The sequence below is a fragment of the Lepidochelys olivacea genome (assembly GCF_965140295.1).
Source record: "Lepidochelys olivacea isolate rLepOli2 genome assembly, chromosome: 10".
In the NCBI taxonomy this organism is placed as follows: domain Eukaryota; kingdom Metazoa; phylum Chordata; order Testudines; family Cheloniidae; genus Lepidochelys; species Lepidochelys olivacea.
The window spans coordinates 33,753,712-33,779,462 of record NC_140420.1 but is presented as its reverse complement, the minus strand read 5'-3'; the positions used below and the strand labels follow the sequence as shown (position 1 = coordinate 33,779,462).

The following is a 25,751-nucleotide window of genomic DNA, read 5'->3' as shown; positions in this document are numbered from 1 at the left end:
ATACAATTACTACAGTGAAGAAGATACAGAAACTAGTATTGCTGTTTTAATATATTCTGTCTAATTAGACAATGAGATTATGAGCAACATCTTTACAATTTTGCTGGAGTGTGCACTTGTCCATAAACCAGCTATTAAGTCCTGACTAGATATAGAGTAACAGAGCCAGGATAACAACAAGGAGTCCAATTGCACCTTCAAGACTAACAGATTTATTTGGGCATAAGCTTTCATGGGCTAGAAGCCACTTTGTGGGATGATCTGATGAAGTGGGTTCTAGCCCATGAAAGCTTATGGCCAAATAAATCTGTTAGTCTTGAAGGTGTCACTGGACTCCTTGTTGTGTTTGTGGATACAGACTAACACGGCTCCCCCCTGATACTTGAGAGCCAGGATAGCATTCCAAGCACATTTATTTGGGAGTGTGGCCGAGGGTGAGTAGCTTCTCCTTATTAACTGATTTAATAAGACGTGTTCAAATAAATTAGAGTACTTGATCAATACAGTAAGTGTTCAAACAGTGCTCAGATGTGCTGTTGATGGGTGAGAAAACAGTGACCTTGTTCTCTACTTTGGAAACTGATATGTTAAAAATAAAGGAGCCGTATGCGAATATGGGAATGGCCTCTGTCTTGAAAATGACTGCTTTTGGTTTGATCAGCTTTGTGGGCTTTTTGTTTTCATTTAGCGTGAATGCTTATAAACCTTGTTAAGGCTATTCTTTCAGTTAATGAAGTTTTACTCAAACTAATGTGAATAAGTGGAAAGCAGTTAAATGTCAAGAAACTTTCATATTGTCGACAAGCTGACACTGTTCCAAAGAACTATTTTTAGGCCCCTTGCAGAATGCAAAGGTCAGTAAGCATGCCCAAGAAGCTCTGGTGGCACAGCATGGGGAGGAGGTGGCCAGTCCTCTGTGGAGAAAGAAGTGGTTCGGGACTATTTAGAAAAGCTGGACGTGCACAAGTCCTTGGGGCCGGATGCGTTGCATCCGAGAGTGCTAAAGGAGTTGGCGGATGTGATTGCGGAGCCAGTGTCCATTGTCTTTGAAAACTCATGGTGATCCGGGGAAGTCCCGGACGACTGGAAAAAGGCTAATGTAGTGCCCATCTTTAAAAAAGGGAAGGAGGAGGATTCTGAGAACTACAGGCCAGTCAGCCTCACCTCAGTCCCTGGAAAAATCATGGAGCAGGTCCTCAAGGAATCAATTCTGAAGCACTTAGAGGAGAGGAAAGTGATCAGGCACAGTCAGCATGGCTTCACCAAGGGTAAGTCATGCCTGACTAATCTAATTGCCTTCTATGATGAGATAACTGGTTCTGTGGATGAAGGGAAAGCAGTGGACGTGTTATTCCTTGACTTTAGCAAAGCTTTTGACACGGTCTCCCACAGCATTCTTGTCAGCAAGTTAAAGAAGTATGGGCTGGATGAATGCACTATAAGGTGGGTAGAAAGTTGGCTAGATTGTCGGGCTCAACGGGTAGTGATCAATGGCTCGATGTCTAGTTGGCAGCCAGTATCAAGCGGAGTGCCCCAAGGGTCGGTCCTGGGGCCGGTTTTGTTCAATATCTTCGTAAATGATCTGGAGGATGGTGTGGATTGCACCCTCAGCAAGTTTGCTGATGGCACTAAACTGGGAGGAGTGGTAGATACGCTGGAGGGTAGGGATAGGATACAGAGGGCCCTAGACAAATTGGAGGATTGGGCCAAAAGAAATCTGATGATGTTCAACAAGGACAAGTGCAGAGTCCTGCACTTAGGATGGAAGAATCCAACGCACCTCTACAGACTAGGGACCAAATGGCTCGGCAGCAGTTCTGCAGAAAAGGACCTAGGGGTTACAGTGGACGAGAATCTGCATATGAGTCAACAGTGTGCCCTTGTTGCCAAGAAGGCCAATGGCATTTTGGGATGTATAAGTAGGGGCATTGCCCTCAGATTGAGGGACGTGATCGTTCCCCTCTATTCGACATTGGTGAGGCCTCATCTGGAGTACTGTGTCCAGTTTTCGGCTCCACACTACAAGAAGGATGTGGAAAAATTGAAAAGAGTCCAGTGGAGGGCAACAAAAATGATTAGGGGACTGGAACACATGAGTCATGAGGGAATTGGAGATGTTTAGTCTACAGAAGAGAAGAATGAGGGGGGATTTGATAGGTGCTTTCAACTACCTGAAAGGGGGTTCCAAAGAGGATGGCTCTAGACTGTTCTCAGTGGTAGCAGATGACAGAACAAGGAGTAATGGTCTCAAGTTGCAGTGGGGGAGATTTAGGTTGGATATTAGGAAAAACTTTTTCACTATGAGGGTGGTGAAACACTGGAATGCGTTACCTAGGGTGGTGGTGGAATCTCCTTCCTTAGAAGTTTTTAAGGTCAGGCTTGACAAAGCCCTGGCTGGGATGATTTAATTGGGGATCAGTCCTGCTTTGAGCAGGGGGTTGGACTAGATGTCCTCCTGAGGTCCCTTCCAACCCTGATATTCTGTGATTCTATGAAATGTTTATGGCGAAAAGCTGACTTATGTATTGCAGTGAACATTACATATAATATGAAATGTGGATGATAATTAGAAATGTACACTAGCAGCTTTGCCAAAGTACTTCCATACCTTTCCAAACAATATCTTTATCTCACTATGGGTTCTTGTAGTACAAAAGTGACAGGTTAACACAAATATTTAATATGCAAACAATTATCCACTACTGAGATAAGGTTTGAATGTACAGGTGTAGTTTTAGCAGTTGTTAATGCATGTCTAGAAATTGCTACAGAAGGGGCAGAGATTTCTTGCATGTAATAAGTGAAGACACCCAGATATTTTGAGAATGTCACTTATGACCTATGTGAAAATTTTGGCTTTTATTGTATGTGTTCATTATTGTTGTTTGGTGGGTTACATAAAATACAGTTCTACTGTAAAAAGTAACTATGTAAAAATGGCACCCTCTAACTCTGCAGATTGTCTTCCTTTGCATATTCAGTCGGTGTTGCAGATATTACCATTTAAAACAAATTTACAGCTTTTTACTCGTTATATGTGCAAAGCCAACATAGTTAATAATGAGTGAACTTTGGAGTCTGTTCCAGAATTGTTTATTAAACTCCCAGTCAATTACTCCTGTGCAAGGCCACTGAAAGCAGTGAAGTTGCATAGGTGTCACTCAGGGCATAATTGGAAGGCAATGGTGTAACTTGAAAGGTTGATTTGGCATGCAGGATTTTCATTACCAGTGATCCATATGATGGAAAGAATTCAGCTTTACTGTGGCGCTGTCAACACACAGAAATTGCACAATTTAAGTAAATAGATTACTAAATTGATTTAGTTAAATTGGTGCATCCCTATTCTGTGGATACACTTTAAATCAGTTTGTGTGCCTAAAATTGAGTTAATTCAGTTTACCAAATGTCTAAGCATGCCTGCAGAACATCAAATTATGAAACATACTTTCATCATTCATGCATGCTTACTGTTTTTATTGCCACCGTAATTCTTGCCGTTAGCTTCATACATTATCTACAAGAGTATACAGTAACTTTTTTGGAGAAGGAAGTCAAGAAAGTTACTAAGATTAGAACAGTTTGTAAAAAATTTATTTTACTCATTTTTTGTTGCTCTCTATGTTCATTTCAGAATTTGGGGCTATTTCAGAATTAAAATAGGGTTCAGAGAAGGGCAATAGAAATGATTAGGGAACTGGAAAACTCTGAGATAAAGTGACTGAAAAGTTTGGGACAGTTCGTTTTTGAAAGAGATGAATAAGAGGGGACACGATAAAAGTGTACGTAATAATGGACACTACAAAGAAGATAGATCAGGAGCGTCTTTTTTTTTTTTCCTGTCTCATAACACACGAACTGAGGGGACACAGAATGAACCTGAAAGGTGGCAAATTTAAAACTGTTAAAATGTTGTTTCCCACAGAGAGACTAACTCTCTGGTTTTGCAGGATCTGTAGTCCTCCTTTTGAGATTATGAAGGACGTCTTTTTGTGTTTTTAATCATTAATTGTTTCTAACAGTAATAATGTCTGCTTTCCAGGCTTCTGAGGCAGCAATTTTTTCTTACAAATCCATTATTAATTTTACATAATAAAAAAGTTGTCCTTTGTATTTCAGGACACTTATTCATGCTGTGTTTCAGCAGAATCAGGATATTTTAGTTACTTCATTTTTGCTATTCTCCTTACAGTGAGCCTGAGATCTGTCTACTCATCCTAAATGACAGAAGGACAATGACATTCTTTCAAAATAGATCATAAGACTTCCGATTTGGGAGTTTGTTCATTTACTGTGAGGGACTGAAGAAAGGGCACAGGCCCGTACAAACATGCTGTCAAAATGGATTAGCATATATACTGTCCTGAAACATATGCCTCTTGAGTTAATCATATCATCTCCCTTGAAAAATAATTGCACCTTTTGAGCAGAGAGTGAGGCAACATTTCCGTAGAATAGATCCTCTAATCTTTTTCTTGAGAAGCAGTCCCAACCTAATATTACACTGAGAGTAGTGGTGACTACTGTACTTAAGGTTGCATAAACAGTCCCTTCTCCCTCCCCTGCACTTATAATTTAACAAAGAGTTCACTCCTTGGATGGAAATTTTCTAGGCTGGATCTTTGCAGAAATATGGCTTATTTTTTGTAATATTGAAGCAAAAACACATCAGCCATTTTGCAGTATGAGAGAAGAGAGTGTCTTCCTTATTATAATATTCTTGTGCTTAAACAGCTCTAGTGCTGAAATATCTGGAGGTAAAAAACTGAAATATAGCATTGCAATAACATGGAAGAGTAATTTGGGGTGTGAACATTTGGTTTGATTTGTCCAAGTTGTGTGCTCTTGGAAAGTGCACTTTGTCCACTTTTCTCCTTTTTGTTTGTGATAGGTGGGCAGGAAGAGAGATGCTTCCTGTGGCTCTCCTCAGTTGCACAAGACAAAGCATTCTGATGCTGTTCAGTCAAACAGTTTCATATTTTGCTTTTTCTTTAAAAGTAAAAAATGCCATTAAATACCAGCTATGTTAAGAAATGTAACATTTCATAAATCAGGAAATGAGAAAATTAATGTAAAACTAGCAACTCTAACTCTGTCCCTTTGTGCTTATGTGTTATAATACAGTCTTTAATTATGTGGTACCATAACTTCTTGACTAGTATAATAAAATACAAGGATTTTGTTTCTACCTCCTTGGATACGCATGTTGAAAAACTGGTAGTACTGTGTATGTGAGACATACTGCTTTAAAGTCATTTGTATAAAATAAATACACAATAAGCCATTCTCACACAGAGCACTACTGTGACATTACGCAGGATACAATCTGGGCTGTTGAACTGCTGTGTCCCCCCAGTTCTCCAACCTGTGGTGTCTCTTATACTGCTTTACTGTGAGAACAGCCACTCCTGACCAGCCATACTAGGGATGTAAAATGTTAACCAGCTAATCGGTAAGCAGTAGTCTTATCGGTTAACCTGCCTTATCTGTTAATTCCTGGACTGGCCAGCTGGCCAGCCCCAGCAGCTCCATACCGGCTGGATGGCCTGCCGACCCCAGCAGCGTCGTGCCACCCAGAGCAGCCTTAGCTGTGCTGCCCGGCTGGAGCGGGCCTGGCCTCATCACTTGGCCAGAACAGCGCCACCGGCCAGAACAGCGCCACCTAGCTGGAGCAGACCCAGCCGCGCCGCCTGGTTGGAGCAGCCCCAGCGCCGCCCGGCTGGCGTGGCTCCAGCCATTCCAGCACTGGCCAGAGCAGCCCCAGCCACATTGGCCAGCAGGAATGGCCCCAACCGCTTAATTGATTAACCATTTAAACTAAATTTTTTAAAATCATTTAAGCGGTTGACTTTTTAAATGGTATTTATATCGCTAGTTAACGCACAGTCTCCAGCGTGTAAATTGCTTCCAGTTACACAGCATTGAGTGCTACTAGCTAGCGACTTAAACTGCAGAGCAACACCAGCAAGTTGTCTAGACCCAGATTTACTCCTAAAAATGTGCCTTATACTGTCCAGCACAGCTGAACAATGCAAGCTCTTTTAAAGTCCATCATTTCATCAATGGAAAATGATATGCACCAGCTTTGTTATCCCAAATGGAGTTTCCCACCTACTTTAGTCCAAACAAGCTGGTTAAGATAGAACAATAAGATAAGTTTATTAACTACAGAAAGAAAAGAAAGATTTTAAGTCACTACAAGTAATGATGCATAAAAGTCAGGATTGATTAGAAAAGAAATAAAAGATAAAGTGCAACTGACATTCAATTTAACAAACTAAAATGGATTCAGAGCAAATATGTCTCTTTCACCTATATGCTATAACAGGCTGGATTTTCTTTCCAGCCAGGACTCCCCAATGCAGTTTGTATGCCTTTCTTTGTTGTTCAGATGTTGATGATGTCATCAGCAGAGGTAAAGGGAGGAGTGGTTTTTACCCTTTTATATCTCAGTCCTTTGTGCTAGAAAGATCTTCAATTTTCAGTTGAGTCCTTTGCTGACAGCCTGTCTCTTCTGGACATGAACTTCCAACCATCCCTTAGATGAAATGTAAATTTCTTGTTCACACCTTTCTGTTGCTGGAGAATGGCTGCTTAAGCAGGTGATAGCCCTTTAACACCTGGCTGGGGTGCCCATGCATCTTTGTCTCTGAAAAACTGGTCGGGGCCTGCTTTTCTTAATGTTGCAGAATGTTATAACAGTGTTATACAGTAGAATCTTGTAACTTTACATCCAGTGTTGCCATACATATTATACAAAGACAATAATGTTCAGCATATTATGTGTTTTTAAATGATACCTCACAAGGCATACCTTGTACAGAATTTATCAGAGTCTTGTAAAAGTGATGGACATAATAATATACATTGTCACAACTACATATTAAGTGTATAGCCTAAGGAACAATGAAAAATTTACCAGTAAGCCAGTAGATAGGCTGTCTAAATTAGCTTCATCGTTAAATATCTCTTTCGCTGAATTGCACATAAGGAAGTCTGTGCTGCTGGCTGAAAAGAAACTGCTCAGGAAGGACCCGATTCAGCAGTGTGATGCAGAGACAAAGGTGAGGGACCTGTGTAATAACACCCTGGACCATGGTGTTCTGTAAGGACTGAACCCAGGACCTCTAGCTCTAAAGACATGAACCTTCACAGCTTAAGCTAAAGGATCAGGTGTATGAGTTAAAATGCAGTAGTCAAAGCTTGGTATGTGGTCTAGCCACTAGAGGGGGACAGAGAGCCACACTGTGTTAACCTGGTTTATACCCATGCAGCTGAGGGAAGTAAAAATGTACTGTACTATAGGCATGTTTCCTAACAGAGTGGAATAAATGCTGCTACTCTTTAAGTTATGGAACCAGCTCCACATCTCCTGGGTGAAATTTTTAGTGTGTATTTCCATGCATTTGGGGAAAAGGGTGAGATTATGCAGGAAAGTAAGCATGGCCATCTTGAGAGCTGTTCAATATTTAGGGTCATACCAAATTCACGACCATGAAAAACATGTCACGGACTGTCAAATCTGGTCTTGTATTTTCTTTTAATCTATACTATAAAAGTACCCAATACTATAGGGTACAAGTATACAGTGTTTCTCAAACTGGGGAGTCCTGACCCAAAAGGCTATTGTAGGAGGTCACGGTATTGCCACCCTTACTTCTACACTGCTGCTAGTGGCCTTGCTGCCTTCAGAACTGGGCACCCAGCCAGCAGCTCTAAAGGCAGCGCAGAAGTAAGGGTGGTAATACCGTGACCCCCCCCACCCCAATAGCCTTGCGACCCCCTTTTGAGTCAGGACCCCCAAGTTGAGAAACGCTGATTCTTAAGGTCTTTACACGTTTATATTTTGCTGTTTTCAAATACATATTCATGTTTGTTACAACACCATGAAATTTAAGATTTTTAATATGCTATGGATGTGAAATTTACGAAAATGGACCATGAATTTGCTAGGGCCCTATTAAAATTTAATATCAGGCAAAAGATGTACATAGTGGGAGCAGTATGAGACAACAATTACAATGCAACCTCAGTGCTGGAGTAACAGATTAAATGCAGAGATGGAGTAGCAGATTATATCCTTTGGACCTTCAACCTGTTCTCAAAGAATGAGAGAAAATTGCAGTCTTTAGATTTTATGTTGAAAATATTAGTTAACTAGGACTATGGGTAGTTTCTTCAGGAAATCAGATAAAAACTTGCTTTTGCACAGCAAATAAGGGCCAGCTGGCAGGCTTGTCTAGAAGATTGTTTCAGCTGTATGAGTGTCCTGTAAACTTGCTGGAAAAGCCCCTCCTCCTTCAATTAAAGATCATTCTAATAGCGCTATATCCTGGGCATGATGCCTTGGTGTAGGAAATTTGTAAGCTAGGACTTGGACTTTCTGTACACTCTTTTGTTAAAAGTTACCCAACCAGATGTTTGATTGTCTGCCCATGTCTCTTTTGGGAGGAAGGTACTGCAAGGAATTGTTGTCACTATCCCACTCTGTAAATTTTCGGCACTAGTTAGTCCCAGTAGTCAAGAGCTGATACAAAGAATGAATTAGAAGCTGAATTTTACTATCAGAAAAAATTGTTCCCTGTGAGTACCTTTCTGGGTGATGTAATTTAAAGTAAGACAATTTATATCACTGATTTAAATCGCTTGAAACTTAAAAAAAAGAAAGAAAGATGTATTCAGGTTTTTTTAGAGCTAATTAGAAAATTTGTACTGTTCTATCCCTAGGTTAAAATGTGTAATGAGCTGAATTACATTTTTTTAACATGTCACAGCTGGTGTTAAGTTATCTTTTTGAATATTACAAAACTGCTATAGGCAAAAAAACAAAATATTGAAAGTCAAGGCTCTGATCCTGCAAACACCTAAGCAGATGTGTAACTTAACTCACATCAGTAGTTTTGTTTACTTCAGTGGTACTCATGTGTTTAGAGTTAAGCATGTACATAATTGTTTGTACTATCAGGGGCTAAAATTGTATTTTTATTAAAAACTTCTCAGTGTCAAAACTTTTGTCACAGTGTCAACAATGAAAAGATATTTAGACTTTCAATACATTAAAAAAGTTATGGTGAACTTTTAAAATATGAACAGATTAAATTTTTCAAAAATAGGAGCTTAAATTTGTGCTTCTAAATCCTATTGACTTCAGACTGGAAACTCTGACAAAGGAGTATAGCCTGATTGAAGCAATTCAGCATTTTTTACTTGTGGCAGTTTGTTATATTGGAAGGTAATGTTGGTTGCAAATATATCATGGGCTTTTTGCATATCCATTTTGTGTTATCACAGTAGGGATATTAAACAGGTCCAGGGCTTACCTCTTCCACAGAGGATGAGCATCTCTGAAGTAGATTAAATCTCTGAAAAGTCTGAAACTCTTCGTACAGTTAAGAAACTAATTAAAGAAACAAGTGCAAAACTTCCCCTTTAGCAACTTAATACTATAAAAATGGGAAGAAAGTAAATAACAAGAAACATGTAACTATCAAACCTAGTTTAAATATATATATTTTAATTATGATGTTTATTCACCTGTTACCTGGGTACCCTCCAGTTGTTTAGGCTGATTTTCCAGTCATTGAGTTAGGAGGATTTTTTTCGCTTGTTCATGTATTTAATTTTTCAAAATTGGAGCATTCTGTTGCTCTAGAATAAGAAGTGAGTTTGAATTCAGAGGTTTTTTGCGGTGATTAGATTTTGTTGTTCTTTGAGTGCTTGTTCACGTCTTTTCCAATCAGGTGTGCACGAATCATCAGAAAGTTTTCCCTTAGCAGCACCCATCAGGTCAGCCGTGCCCTGGAGTGGCGCCTTTATGGTGCTCAATATATGACCCTACCGACCCGGCCCTCCCCCCCTTCAGTTCCTTCTTATTGCCTGTGACGGTCATTGAAACAGCGTTTGCTTGCCTCGAAAGTGCTTCCCTTAGCTTGTTCATTAGGTTCAGTTTAGGTTTCTGTTCTTAGTTCAGCATAGTTAAGCGTTACAGTTTTGGTTAGGGACCGGGGTTCCACCCTTTCCCTTTCCTTCCCTCGCCTCCGGGGCATGGCTCGGGACCAAGGGTTTAAACCGTGTGGGACTTGCAGTAAGCCCATGCCAATGGGCATCCCCCCGACGCGTGCCTGAAGGTACTGGGAGAAGAGCACCAAACAGGTGAAAAATCTGCATGTCCTTTCGACCCAGGACGAAAAAAGAGCAAGACTTCCATCTCAAACAGCTTTTGATGGAGTCTGCTCTCTGTCCTCAACCCGCCTCGGAGCGTGGGGTCCCGGCACCGAGCAAATAGGTGCACAGCGCTTCTGCCTCGGTGCGCAATACGGCACCAAGGAAAGAGTCCAGGGACCCTCGACACCACTCCCCAGCACCGCAGACTATCCGGCACCGTTCCCACTCACTGGTACCACACAAGCAGAGGAAAACGGACAGAGGCTGCTCACGGATGCCAAAGGTGTCTCAGCCTCCGGGTGCATCAGCAGTGCGTCCCAAGGAGCACTCGGCGCCCAAGGGTCAGGAGTCAGCACCTTTGACTTCAGTTCCCCAGGGGGGGACTGTTGAGTCCGACTCCCAGGCAGTGCCAGATGGAGGAATTGGAGCTCCCCTCCACCCCAGACACTTTTGAAGCTTCCAGGGAGTTGATAGAACTTATGGCAGCACAACCCTTGGCGGTCAGGGACAAGCCCCCTGTGCCTCTGCGCCTGGCACCATCTAGAGGAGAGCTGGCTATGATGCGGCGTTCTCTTTCTTCTGCACGGCACCCTTCTCCTTGGCACCGCTCCTGCTTGCAATCGCCCAGGCACTGGCAGTTATCTTGGGACCCCTTACACTTATCCCCGGCGTTGGCCAGGCAATCCAGATCTCCGGCACCATCGGAGCGGCACCGATCTCCGGCACCCAGCTCTCAGCACTGATCCCCGGTGAGGGAGCATCGGCACCTATCCCTTGCAGAGTACCAGTCGGGGCCACCATGGTCATTCCAGTCCACACTGGGGTCATCGGACTCAGATGCGGAATCCTTCTACTCCTGCCACAGTGGGCACCGTTTCCACAGATACAGGAGTGAGGCACCTGTAACTTGGCCTCCGCGCTGGCAGCCTCAGCCACAATGGCCCTTTTGGACCTCCACCAATAGACCATAGGGCACATCAGGACCACAACATGGGGTTGTAGACAGAGGAGGTTATCGAACCTGAGGACCTATGGTCGATATCTTAACACCAGAGGGCCTGTCCAGTATCGCTCTGCCCCAATTAAAACTATACAGAGCAAAGTAAAAAAGCCCTGGCAGACCCCGGCGTCCATCCCGCCCCCTTGCAAGGGGTGTCGAACATAAGTACTTTGTCCCGTCCATGTGATATGAGTATTTGTTTTCTCATCCGCAGCTGTGTTCCCTGGTGATTGCTGTGGTTAATGAGAAAGAAAGACAGGGGCCAACTCCGAAGTAAAAGGAGTCAAAATGGTTGGACCTATTTGGCAGGAAGGACTATTCAACTGGAGGCCTACAGCTAAGGATAGCTAATCAACAAGCTATCCTTAGCAGATATAACTTCAACTTGCAGGCCTCGATGTTGAAGTATAAGGAGTTTATACCATCAGACTATTGTTGAAGAAGGGAAGTTGGTGGTGAGGACCTCCCTTCAAGCTTCCCTGGATGCAGTGGACTCTGCAACCCTCACACTTTCGTCTGGCCTACCCGTGAGAAGGGGTGCATGGCTGCAGCCATCCAACCTTTCTCCAGAAGTGCAGCAAACCCCGCAGGACTTCCCGTTTGAGGGCTCAGGGTTATTCTCAGACCAGACTGATTCTAAGCTGCACAGCCTAAAAGACTCTTAGGCAACAATGAAATCGCTGAGGATGCATACCCCAGCGAAAACATTTCAAGCCTCAGCCCCAAGAGCAACAGTCCTACCCTCCTTGCCCTAGACAAGACTTTTTTAGATGGCAGCCTAGAAATTCTAGATGCAAACCACCCACTCCCAGTCAGGACAAGGCCAGGGCCCGACCAAACCATCGTCTGGCTCAAAGCAGGCATTTTGGAGGGTCGCCTGAGGATAGCGTACCCTCCATGACATTGGATCCTCCCCCTCTCTTTTTGAATCGCTTATCCTACTTTTACTGTGCGTGGTCCCAAATAACATTGGACGGCTGGGTTCTTCACATGGTAGAGGTGGGATATTCTCTCCAGTTCTGCTCCTCCCCTTCCTCCCACCCCCCTTCCCTGTCCCTCTTCAGGGACCCTTCTCACGAGCATCATGGCAGGGGGGTCTCAGACCCATTTTGGACCTGCGTGGACTCAACAGATTCATGGTAAATTTGAAATTCCGCATGGTCTCCCTGAGCACAATTATCCCTTCCCTGGATCCAGGCAACTGGTACACTGCCCTCGACATGAAAGAAGTGTACGTTCACATAGCCATTCGACCTCAGCACAGATGGTTTCTGCGGTTTGTGGTCAGCCACAAACATTACCAGTTCACAGTCCTCACATTCGGCCTATCGACTGCACCTGAGTATTCACCAAGCGCGTGTCAGTAGTAGTAGCCTTCCTCTGCAGGAGGCAGTATAGGTGTAGCCTTACCTAGATGACTGGCTGCTGTGGGGCTGTTCCAGGGAGCAGGTGGATTCTCACATCTGACTAGTCAAATCCACATTTCAGAGACTAAGACTCCTCCTCAACGTGAACAAGTCAACCCTATCACCGACCAGAGAATAGAATTCATCAGGGCAGTACTGGACTCAGTACAAGCGAAAGCATGCCTACCAGAGACATGATTTCAAGCCATAGGGGGCATCATTCAGAGCCTCATGCAGTACCCCACCACTATGAGTTGCGGTTGCCTGGCCCTCCTCAGCCACATGGCAGCCTGCAGTTACGTGGTCAGGCACGCCCAGACTCAGGCTCAGACCGCTCCAAGCGTGGCTTGCTTCTGTATATCGCCCGTGGCGTGACTGGCTGGACTCAGTACTTATGTTGCCACAACAAGTACTCCAGTCCCTCCAGTGGTGGCTCAACCCCCCCGTACAGTGTGTGAGGGAGTTCCTTTCAACAGCCCACAGCCCACCTTGACCCTAGTAATGGACGCTTCATCGTTCGGTTGGGGGACACTGGGGGACTGCCAAACACAAGGGCTGTGGTCGCAAGATGAGCTCTCTCTTCACATCAATATCAGGGAGCTAAGAGCGGTACGATTGGCCTGCCAAGTGTTCCTGTCCATACTGCGAGACCAGTCTGTGGCAAGGATGACAGACAACACTACTGCCATGTTTTACATCGACAAGCAGGGGGGAGTGCATTCCTCTCCCCTCTGTCAAGAAGCCCTTCAACTTTGGGAATTCTGCGTAGCCCACTCCATTCACATGGAGGCATCCTATCTCCCAGGAGTGCAGAATGAACTAGCGGACCACCTCAGCAGATCATTCCACAATCATGAGTGGTCCATCTGACTGGATGTCATTCAGTCCATCTTGCAAAAGTGGGGATTTCCCCAGGTTGACCTGTTTGCCACCAGGAACAACAGGAAATGCCCAATATTTTGCTCCTTTCAGAACCACAGCCCGGGCTCCCTCTTGGATGCTTTCCTATTACCCTGGGGAGACTACCTCATGTATGCCTTCCCACCTGTCCCCCTCTCATGCACCTGGTACTGCTCAAGATCCGCAGAGACAAGGTGAAGGTAATCCTTCTTTCTCTAGCACAGCCCTGTCAGCATTGGTGTGCCACACTTTTGGAGCTGTCAGTGGACTGCCCGATAGCTCTACCACTTTGCCCCGACCTAATCACACAGGACCACAGTCACCTTCACCACCCAGACCTTCAGTCCCTCCATCTCACCTCCTGGAAGCTTCATGGTTAAATCCGACAGAGCTCCTGTGCTCGAGTCCTGTGAAGAACGTCCTTCTCGACAGCAGGAAACCATCCACCAGGGCCACTTACTTAGCCAAGTGGAAAAGGTTCACATGCTGGTGTGAGGAGCATCATACACCTGCCTTACAGGCAACAGTTCCACTCATCTTAGATTACCTCCTACACCTAAAACAACAAGGCCTTGTACCATCCTCTATTAAGGTACACCTCGCAGCCATCTTGGCCTTCCACTCAGGAGCACCCAGCCGTTCCATATTCACCAATCTCATGGTGGGGCGTTTGTTGAAGGGGCTGGAAAGGTTATACCCATGTGTTCATCAGCCAGTACCAGCGTGGGATCTTAACCTGGTATTATCCAGGTTTATGCCCCTCCCCCCCGCCCTTTGAGCCACGGGCAACTTGCTCTTTGCTCTATTTGTCCTGGAAGGTGGCCTTCCTAGTCGCTATTACATCAGCTAGAAGGGTGTCCGAGCTGAAAGCACAAACCTCTGATCTACCTTGCATGGTCTTCCACAAGGACAAGATGCAACTCCAGCCTCACCCGGCTTTTCTGCCCAAGGTGGTGTCTCATTTTCATACAACCCAAAATATCTTCCTGCCCGTGTTTTATCCCCAAAATATCTTCCTGCCCGTGTTTTATACCAAGCCTCACATCGGTGCCCGTGAACAATGGCTTCATTCATTGGATGTCCAGAAGGCATTGGCATTCTACATTGAGCATACTAAGCCTTTCAGAAAATCAAACCAACTATTTGTGGCACTGGCAGATCGGATGAAAGGACTCCCAATCGCCTCTCAGCGTATTTCGTCTTGGATCACAGACTATATCTTCACATTCTATGGGCTGGTCAAGACCCCGGCTCCGCCTATTACGGCTCACTCCACAAGAGCTCAAGCCTCTTCAGCATCATTTCTGGCCCAAGTCCCAGTACAGGAGATCTGCAGAGCAGCTACTTGGTCATTGGTGCATATGTTCACCTCTCACTATGCTATCATCCATCATTCCAGAGATGATGCAGCCTTCGGCAGAGCGGTGCTCCAATCAGTAGTTCCTTGACTCTGAGCCCTCCTCCAGGGTACAGCTTGGGAGTCACCTGATTGGAATTGACGTGAACAAGCACTCGAAGAAGAAAAAAACAGTTACTCACCTTCTCGTAACTGTTGTTCTTCTAGTTCTTCTAAGGTGCCACAAGTACTCCTTTTCTTTTTGCGAATACAGACTAACACGGCCGTTACTCTGAAACCTGTCTTCTAGAAGTGTTGTTCATGTCCATTCCAGTAGCCATTCTCCTTCCCCTCTGTCAGAGGAGCCGGCAAGAAGGAACTAAAGGGGGTTGGGTCAGCAGGGTCATATATTGAGCTCCATAAAGGCGGCACTCCACGGGGCTCTACAGCTGACCTGATGGGTACCGCTTAGGGAAAACTTTCTGACGATGGTACATACGGCATGCACACATCTGATTGGAATGGATGTGAACACCACATCTCAAAGAACAGTTACAAGAAGGTAATCATTGTTTTCTGTCTCTGCCTGTTGATCAGAAGGTTAATTGTGTAGTCCCAGAAAAATCCAGAAACATCCTGAGAACTATTTTACAGGAAGTAAAAGTTCTTCTCTCTCATCTTCTAGTCATTGCAGATTCAAGCAAGATTCTGCGCTGTGGGTTTATAGAGCTTCTTTTGGATGTGTTTCTTCATGGGTTTGTGTTTATTGCCTGCAAGTGTCACTTATCACTAGAAAAAGTAGTATCTGTCTTTTTTGATGGCACTATGGTTTCTGTAAAGCCAATACTCTATGTCCACTTCACTTTAACTAGTTAATGTATTTAAATGATGACTGACTGGCTAATTGGGCACTTCATATCTTTTTTCCCTGAATAGTAAGCTTTCTAAAATATTGATATGTGTCCATTATAATAAATATCAGAAGAATATGTACTGCTGAATTACCACTAATCTGTCTGATAGAAAGGAGTTCCAGTACTCTTTGGAGTACGGGTACATTACACTAGGGGGACACTTCAAGTAAATTTGAAGAGATTTAGCAGCTATTGGATTTTGAGGCTCAGACAGAGCTGATAATCTTCTCAGACACAGCAGGAACAGTAAGAAAGATTTAAATATCAAAATTCAAAGGACACACAAATTAATAGAAGTGATAGCAGGCATAATATTGTTCATTACAAACATCTGTAATTGTTACTGAAAAAACCTGAAAATATTCAGGTTTAAAAAGAAAAACTTAAATAAACCTGGATTGGCCGGTAAAAGAGAGACCTTCAATACCAATGGAAAACAAATAGTTTCATTAATTAATGATAGGAGTAGTTGTGTCCTGAAGGTAATTTTTTGCCACTGTTTTCCATCTCATATTTATGTCCAAAAATGTCTGTACATTAGAGACCTTAAAGAGCAACTCCAGACTGCTCCAGAGAGGTCTGATGGCAACATATTTCATTACATGGGGGAATCAAAATTTGGGTTCTAGTTTTCTTGTTCCCTGGACTGGGGTTATAAAACAATTGTTTGTTATTCTTTGATGATTGGCAGACTGAAGGAATGATATACGGATACTTTAGAGTAGTGATTTTCTGAAGGGGTCTGCACTTCCATTTGAGATTTTTTAGGGGTCCGCAAATGAAAAAAGGTTAAAACTACTTCTTTAGAGGTAGCAGTAAATGATCTAGGATGTTTTGTTTTGAAAGAAAAATAAAAGATTGTGGAGAAACTTCATCCCCAAAACAAAACCCTAGAGTGCCTCCAACCCAGTCTCCGAACCAAGAATCACAAGAAATTCTGAACTGTAATCCCTTTCTTGTGAGCATATTATGCTACTGCTAGACAGTTGTGAGCCTTTAAAGTTTCTCTCTCTTTCTAAATTTAATATCTGGGCTCTTTACAAAAGTAGTAACGTCCTACAAAAATCAGATAGTAAATTACCCAAAAAGAATAGCCTGAAATTCATGATAATTAGTGCTACCAGGAAACACCTGCAGCCCAATTGCTCTTTCATGATCAAGTTGTTTTAATCAAAAGTCTGACCAAATCATCAAGTTTATTTCATGCCCTGAAGACTGCAGCAGGTCATCTTTTGGAATTAGTTCCACAAGTGAAGTGCCACCTAGTCTTGAAATGTTCACACCTATGAGCTGACAGCAAAAATGTCTCAGTCATTATTAATGGATTTTTCAAGGGGTACAGGGGAGAAGCTTCAGAGTAGCAGCCGTGTTAGTCTATATCAGCAAAAAGAACAGCAGTACTTGTGGCACCTTAGAGACTGACAAATTTATTTGAGCATAAGCTTTTGTGGACTACAGGAGAAGCTGTTACTCTTCACTATACTTTCAAACTCTTATAACTTGAAGACAAGCAGGGGTGATGGAACACTTTGTATAGTGGGAGTTCTGAGAGCCATTGAACCAAACTGTAAACCCTATATATGATGGAAACCACTTCAAGCAGGGTGTACGGCAGCACCCCTAGTTCCAGCCCCTATGAAGACAAGTGAAGGAAACGCCTTGTATATTTCAAAGATAGTAGCTGAAGGTACTCCTTTCTTCAGAGGATAAAATAATATGTAAATTAGAGCAGGGTGTTCTTTCAGTTAGATGTGCAATATCTGATATAGAGATGAACAGATTTCCAAATATTTGACATCCCAAAGAGGTCTCTATGAAATAATATTCCTTTCTTAATACAGAAGTAAAATAAGCTGCTGGACAAGGCTTGGTAATGTAGATTTTCACTGTAAAACCACATTAAATGGCATTGTTTTAAACCATGGATCAGCAACCTTTGGCACGCGGCCTGCCAGGTTCTGCTGACTCCAGCTCCCACTGGCCGCGGTTCACCACTCCAGGCCAATGGGGGCTGCGGGAAGTGGCAGCCAGCACATCCCTTGGCCCACGCCGCTTCCCACAGCCCCCGTTGTCCTGGAGTGGCAAACTGTGGCCAGTGGGAGCTTCGATTGGCCGAACCTGCGGACACGGCAGGTAAACAAACCGGCCTGGCCCATCAGGGTGCTTACCCTGGTGTGCCGCATGCCAAAGGTTGCCGATCCCTGTTTTAAACAGTGAATTGGAATACATCTGGTAGAGAAGAAATGAACAGAGTAAATTAGAGAGGAGACATTTTTTAATAAAAATGATTGAGGTTTCTTTTATGAATGTAATAATGCTAGCATATCATAGAATTTTCTTTACTGTGATGGACTGATTCATATATGCTGTGTTTGGGCAGCAAGATATACAAATACTGCACCAAATGCTTGCTGTGTTATACATAAAATAGCAGGCTTGCCCCCTATTGGTAGCAGACTAATTTAATACTGCTACAGTACTTAACTGATTAAGCCTGCTGTGGGTTGTTTGGTCTGAATATTTTAGATATTCTATCCTTTTTTTTCTTCAGTGTGACAAAATAAAATGTTAATTGTAGTTACTTGCTAGAATTGGGGGAAAAAAGGAGAAAATGATGCCATTTTATAATGGGTTTGAGAGAGTTTAATCAATTTATCAATCATAAGAAATAATAACTAACAAAAGCTTTACAAAATGAACAAGCATTGTTTGTCAGTGTTTATGTAAAATCTTTAATTAGATTGACTGCAGAAGCTCTCTTGCTAAGCATTTTAATTGGAATCACTGGCAAAATAGAGCCAAGTACGTATCGTTATGCTAGGGTAATAGAAATTTAATAACAAAAACAATAAAAATAAATATGTGGAAAAGGTGAACTAGGAAAGTACTATGATGATTAAAGATTTTTAAACATTTTTGTTAATTTTCAAACAATTACAAGAATTCCATCTAATTTGCTTCCTTAAGGCTTAATCCTGCAAACACACATGCTTCACTTTAAGCATATGAGTAGTACCATTAATTTTGATTTGCAGAATGGTGGTGTTAGTGTGTCTATTGAATCAAACATTTTGGTTTATGCTTCATGTTTAGTGTGTGTGATGTGGGTTAGGAGGACAGAGAAGGTGATAAGCGGTGTTTTTTTATAGGTTTCAGAGTAACAGCGGTGTTAGTCTGTATTCGCAAAAAGAAAAGGAGTACTTGTGGCATCTTAGAGACTAACCAATTTATTTGAGCATAAGCTGAAGTGAGCTGTAGCTCACGAAAGCTTATGCTCAAATAAATTGGTTAGTCTCTAAGGTGCCATAAGTACTCCGTTTTTTTATAGGTTAGCTTCCCCTTCTTAGGGCCAATAATCAGCTATTTTAACAAACTTAGACCCTAGAACTAAAACATAAGGGACAAAGCCATATATGTGAGAATACTTCTTGGTGCCAAATGCTACAAAAACTTCTTTTGGTTAGTAGGGTTTGCCACTTATAGGAAGTATGAAGGGTGGAATGGTGATGGAGGAATCACAATCCATTGTAGTTAAAGATTGTGGAGCATTGAGAAGCTGCTTTTCCAAACAAGTTTTCAATTACTTCAGTACAGGCTTTTCACTTTTTCGTTGGATGCGGAACTCAAACTGGAGATAATTTTATTTACATAACACACATACAAAAATATTGTCAAAGAGCTCAAATGCTATACAACAGAACAGAAACAAATACAATGTGTGATACAGCATGGCCAGAGGGCAGCAGGAGAGTGTGTGTTTGTTTGTTTTTTGGAAATGCATCAGTGGTTTAATACAACAGTGGCTGTACGTCGTCATAACTTGCACTGACAAAACTCTCTAATGTAGACAAGGCCTTAGTTTCCCTATTGCTGCTATTTTATTTACTCTTGATACTCTAATCTGTCTAAGCAGTCACTTCTAGTTTTACTCAGTGCTGTATAAACAAGATTTGCCTCTACCGATAGCCTGAGCTAATGAAGGAGCTATTCCACTATTTTTTTCTAATAGAATATGATACCCTACTAAATCATATTATTTTTTTGGAATGTATACCTGTCTGCACAGCAGTATCTTTCCGAGGAGAGGTTACGGTTTTTATATCTTGATGCATCTTACTGCTCACTTCATCAGAACAATGATCATGATTTACATTTGAAAGGCCACATATTTTATCACCGCTGCCGCCACCACCACCACCAAGATTCTTCTGCAGTTTTGAAATGTCATGTCCTTTTCGAGCCAACTCTCGAATACGTTGTTCCTGTTTTAATTTCTGTGCCTGTTCTTGTGCTCTCTGCATTGTCTGATAGAGCTCATTTGTTTTAAGAGTCATGATTTCTTCCTTTTGTTTCTGTTTGAGCGTATCCTCTTCAAACTGTTTTTGCATCAGTTCTCGTGCTAAGCGGTGTTCTTCTTCTTGTTCTTCCCATTTTCTTTGCCCTTCCTCCAGCTGCTTCTTCCTTCGCTTTAGCAGGATAGTGTTAGAAGGGAACCTTGTTCCCTGTAGGGGAAAGAAAGTTTGCTATACATTAATTAAAGCATCTGAAGCCAATTAAAGCACCTGAAGCCAGTCACATGATAAAAAAGACCTCTGCTTCAATCAGAAAAGAGGGGGAGTTGAAGCAGAGTGGATTGGTGTTGGAGCAGAGAGCAGTTTGGAGGGAAGCAGAGGAGAGTTTGGAGAAGTGCTGCGGTGGGCTAAGAAGACCAAGACCCTAGGTAAAGGGACACCTGGTTTGTGCAGAGGGAGGGCAGGAAGCCCCACAAGCTGAAGGGCAGGAGAGGGAAGTTGCCCAGGGGAAGGAACCTCTAGTTCTAGTGGTGTACTGCTATCCCTAGGGCCCCTGGGCTGGGACCCGGAGTAGAGGGTGGGCCCGGGTCCCTCCCTCTCCACTCCCCTCCTTTAGGACACTAGTGGGGCAGTTAATATCCCAGTTCAGGGGCAAAAACCAGTGTCCTGAATCTCCCCCACCCCCTCAAGTAGAGAAAGCGCGAGGCCCATCATAGTAGTGCCAGCAATTTGCCACAAATGTTATAAAAACAGAATAAAATACTGCCTTAACATACAAAACAAAGAGGGGGCAGCAAATTTTTAAAAAGGGAAAGAAAAACATTGGACAGAAAGATAATAAATGGTCCCAGCAACTTTAAGGGGACTTATAAAAATGGGGGAGAAAACAAATTTCAGTGGATAGTGAGTTCCTGCTGCAAAGCCCCCATAATAAAAGTGTAATTGCTGACTGATTATTGTGATGGGTTCCTTAAAACAGCTGCATGTAAGTGCACTCCCGTCAGTACAAGGCTCAAGGAGCTGGTGTCAGATATACAGTAGCCAGCCCAAGCCAAACATAGGTAAGGGCTTGAAGAAGGACTTTAAAGTCCTACATTTTTATCAACTTGCAGGTAACAGAACAGCCCTCCCCACAGTCAAATAAGCATGGAGTTATAATAATTAAATCATTATCAAAAGCAGATATATTGATAGTGTAAAACTGTCATGAAATAAATAAAAGTGCAACTGATTTGAATGGCATGATAGAAGAAAAAAAACCATAACACTTCTCTACCACATCAGATTCATGATTTTCCATTTGAAAGGCATGGTCCAAAATTGCTAAAATTAACCTAATTCTCTGTATCTGAAGAAAATCTGCCCAACAAGTGAGGACATGAAGGGGAGTGAACCTTCTTATAAGACAGATTTTATCCAAAAGTAAGATTCCTGTCTTCCTATGGTTGAGAATAAGCCAGCCCCAGTGCATCTAGCTGGCAGTATTCTTGAAGCATTCTTCCAGAGCAGAGAAACAGTTGCAGGATCCTCAGGGAAAGAGAAATACAATGCTGTTTGTCAACAAAATGATACTTTAGCTCAGGTTTCAGAAAATGATCTCATTAAGAGCCTTTATCTATTTGACCAAAAAGTAAAATAAGACAGACCCTTTAGTGACACCACATTTCTCAGTGAGTATGCACAATTGCAGATTAATTTCTATCTTCTAGGAATAATTAGAACCACTGGTAGACAATTCCAGACGCACTAGTAATGTTTCTCAATTGCTGAAGCAATAGCCTGTGGTCAGTCATATTAGAAGTTGCTCAGCGGTCCACTATGACCAAAATGGCTAGCTGACCCTGATGTAAAACCGGAAGGAGATCATTCACAGTCATCATGAGCACAGTTTAAAGGCCAAGTCGAGTCTGGAACTTACCTAGGATATCATTGCAGTCCCAAGTGATCCTGGAATTGAATAGCTATCATTCTTCCCTTCGAACGGGCGATGTTTGCAACTGGGAAATCGTGGACAAGCATTCCACTGTCAAGTGATGGTTTCTTGAGGAGAAAGGTGACCCTCAGTATTCAGGGATGGTTAGTGCCCTCCCTCATTAAGTGAGACATTCATAATGCCTGTCAATAATGGAATTAAAGCTAATTCACTTGTGTTAAGCATCCAAGCTAGACAGAGGTCAAAGACCAGAGTGGTGATGTGCTTTAGCCATTTCCTTTCCAGTCTATGGGTTAGCTATTGCAACTGTCAGAGCTCACTGTTAAACCACAGTGACTTATGGGGAATCAATGACAACACATTACAGTGCGGGGCCATGCAGATGAGCCCCCTCTAAAGGCATAATTGTCTGTGAGCTGATGAACCACCTGACTGGAGAGGGAGGGGAGACAAGTTCTGCCCCGGAATCCATAGATAGGCTACAGAAATTCATAGGATTTTTAAGTAGCTGAGGGTACGATAAAACAATCGGGGCCTCACAGAATATGGATATCAAATAGTCTTTGTAGTGAAATGTATGAAGTGCTGGTTAATAGGCAGAAGGTTTAAAACAAACAAAAGGAAGTATTTTTTCCACACAACGCACGGTCAGTCTGTGGAACTGTTTGCCAGAGGATGTTGTGAAGGGTTCAAAAAAGAACTAGATAAGTTCATGGAGGATAGGCTGTTAGCGAGGATAGGCAGGGATTGTGTCCCTAGCTTCTGTTTGCCAGAAGCTGGAAATGGGTGACAGGGGATGGATCATTTGATGATTACCTCTTCTTTTCATTCCCTCTGGGGCATCTGGCATTGGCCACTGTCAGAAGACAGGATACTGGGCTAGATGGACCTTTAGTCTGACCCAGTATGGCCATTCTTATGTTCTTAGACACCAAATGGAGAGACTATTAAGCCTCTCTTGCTTATTTTTAAAATAGTTTTTGGACAAACTATATAAATGCATGTATCACATACAATTCTTTAAAAATATATACATCTCCAAACACCCAACACTTGAATGGCAAAAACATCAATTGCCAGTGCATCTCTGCCAATTCTCAGCTTATAAATTAGGGTATGTCTACACTGCAATCAGAGGTATGATTGCATCTTAAGTAGGCATACCTGCACTAGCTTTAATCTAGTTAGCATGGCTAGTGAATATGTGGCAGCATAAACCCCATCCTATACTGAAGCCCATGATGTCATGTCTTCACTGCTGTTTTTGGCCTTGCTAGTTAGATTTAAGATAGCATAGGTATGCTGCAATCACACTTTCATTTGCAGTGTAGACATACCCCTAGTTAAATCAGTGTAGCTATTGGATGTGGGAGGGAGTTAAGCACCCATCTGTGACCCTAAGAACACTACAGAATTAGGTTAACGCAAGGCAGCTTCGGTCAACTTTATTCTGTAAATGTCTACACTGAAATTTCACTCCTGCTGAGGTAACACGCCCGTTACACCAACTTAATAACTCCACCTCCACGAGCGGTGTAGAATCAATGTCCATGTAGTTAGATCGATGCAGTGTCAGTGTAGATGGTGTGTTGCTTACATGAACTGTTACTGGCTTTCAGAAGCTGTCTCACAAAGCCCCACACTGACAGTGAGGACATACGCTGCCAACACAAGAAGCAAAGTGTAGACATGCACAAGCGATGTAATTACTGCAGTGGCTATATGCTGATGTAAATTAGAGCAATTTAATATTGTAGAGTAGATATGTCCTCAGTATCTATGAAAAGGTGGCCATAAATATTTTGCCAAAGCCCATTGAAGGAGTCAGTTACAGAGCTTGGATTAGAATGATGAAGTTCTTGATTTCTAGTCCCATGCATAGGCCATAGCTTTGCATAAATGAGTACAAGAGGGAGAGCAGAATAAAGTATGCATCCTTCAAACCATCTCTACAGTTGTTGCAATTTGTTAGGATTTCCTAGGATCATGTATTTCCAGATACAATAGAAAAATGTAACTCCCAGGGGTGAAAGTAAGTTAGGACATTTACTGGTACGGGGCCGAGGCGGCTGTGGCCCCCAGAAGGGGCGGGGCCTCAGGCAGAAGGAGCGGGGCTGCGGGGGTCAGCATCCCCCAGCCAGCCCTTCCAGGCCACCTGGCCTGCACCGCCCAGAGCTCCTGTGTTGCTCCTTTTAAATCGCCAGCCCCAGGGCAGCTGCTCCCTTTGCCCCCCACCCTTCTGTCGGCAGCCAGGAGGGAGCAAAATGGGCAGGGACATTAAAGCGCTGCAGGGTCCTTGGCCGCGGCAGCGCTTTAATGTTGCTGTGCCCCCCATGGGGCAACGTTAAAGCACTGCCGCAGCAAAGGATGGTCCTTAAAGTGCTGTCGCAGTAGTGCTTTAATGTCCCTGCCCCTTTTTCCTGCCCTGTAGGCAGCCCTGCTGGTACAGACCCTACCAGCAGGGCAGCTGACGGGGGGAAGAAGCAGCGATGTTAAAGCGCTGCCGCAGCACTGCTTTAAGGACAGTCCTTTGCCGTGGCAGTGTTTTAACGTTGCTGCCCCTTCCCCCCCACCCCACCCCATGTCGGCAGCCCTGCCGGTATGGACCCTACCAGCAGGGCCGCTGACAGGGGAGGCAAAAGGGGCAGGGACATTAAAGCGCTGGGTATGGGACGGTGGCTGGGTATGGGCCACTGCGGTTCTTACTGGTACGCCGTACCGGCCAGTACCGGCTCACTTTCACCCCTGGTAACTCCCAATACCTTAAAGCTGATATTATCCAAACTTTTGAGGTTTGGGTACAAATGATAGTTATTTCTACTGTATCACTGAGTCTTGATATTCATCAGGTGTGGAAATCTATTATCCATATTGTATATCTAAGAAATCAAAGAATGAAAAACTAAGAATTGCTTCCATAAGTGACTTTTTAATTGTGTAATTTTTCCATAGGTTTGAAGACTTACCTGATATCTGGTCAGAAAGTGAAGGAGTCCCATTGCAGCTGTTCACAGACATTGGTTCCTGGTCTGGAGGCAGGAGATGGAACCAAGATACAGGGAGCATCATCAGCTGAGAATATTGGTGACTTGGCAAAGACTCTCAAACACTCAGAGAAACCCAAGGTTAGGGTTGTTGGTTGTTGTTGTTGTTGTTGGGGTTATTTGTTTTGTTTTTTTAATTCAGGCAAAGTATGGTTAGAACCCTAGAGGTATGAAACAAGTATGGGCATAGGCATAAGAGAGGCAGTGATGGGGTTCACTTACTACAATGGTGCCTCTTGCTGGCCTTCCTGGGGATTAGCTCTGCCAGTTGATGCACCCTCTTCAGGTGGTGCCTTTCCTGTCTTCCTCTCACCCTGTGGACCCATCTCACTCCAGGAACTGCTGCCTCCTCTTCATGACTCAGCCTCCATATTTTCCCCTTCTGGGGTTACCCAGAGTCCTTCTATGCAGACAGTCCCAAGCAGTCTTCTCCTTTGCTGCCCTTATGGTGCCACTTCCCCAGTGACCAGTAGAGGAACCCAGGCTCATTCGCTACATTGGGTTCCAGTACAGGGAACCTCAGCTCTGTAGTTCTGGGCTCTGCCCTCTTAACCCTCACTGATCCTTTGAGAATTGCTTTCTACTCCTCCTGGTTCCCCCGCCGCCCCCCTTTCTCTGGGAGTACCAGCTTCAAACCCATTCCCTCTTCTCAGGGAGAGACTTCAAACTATCTCCATGCAGCCCCCAAACACTCCTCCTTCCCAGGGAGTCACTGCCCTTTCCCCAAAGCCCTGTCAGGTCTCAGCCCCTGGGCTTTATAGG

General features: G+C 43.5%; 1 protein-coding gene across 2 annotated transcripts in view; it reads left to right on the top strand.

Moving 5' to 3' along the window:
* The window catches only part of ADCY9 (adenylate cyclase 9), a 190,461-nt gene that overhangs the window by 85,079 nt on the left and 79,631 nt on the right, over nucleotides 1–25,751 (top strand). For both annotated transcript variants that reach the window (XM_084642296.1, XM_084642295.1), the window contains exon 2: nucleotides 24,898–25,070. In XM_084642296.1, coding sequence (XP_084498422.1) covers nucleotides 24,898–25,070 — 173 coding nt within the window. The remainder of the gene's footprint in view (nucleotides 1–24,897; nucleotides 25,071–25,751) is intronic.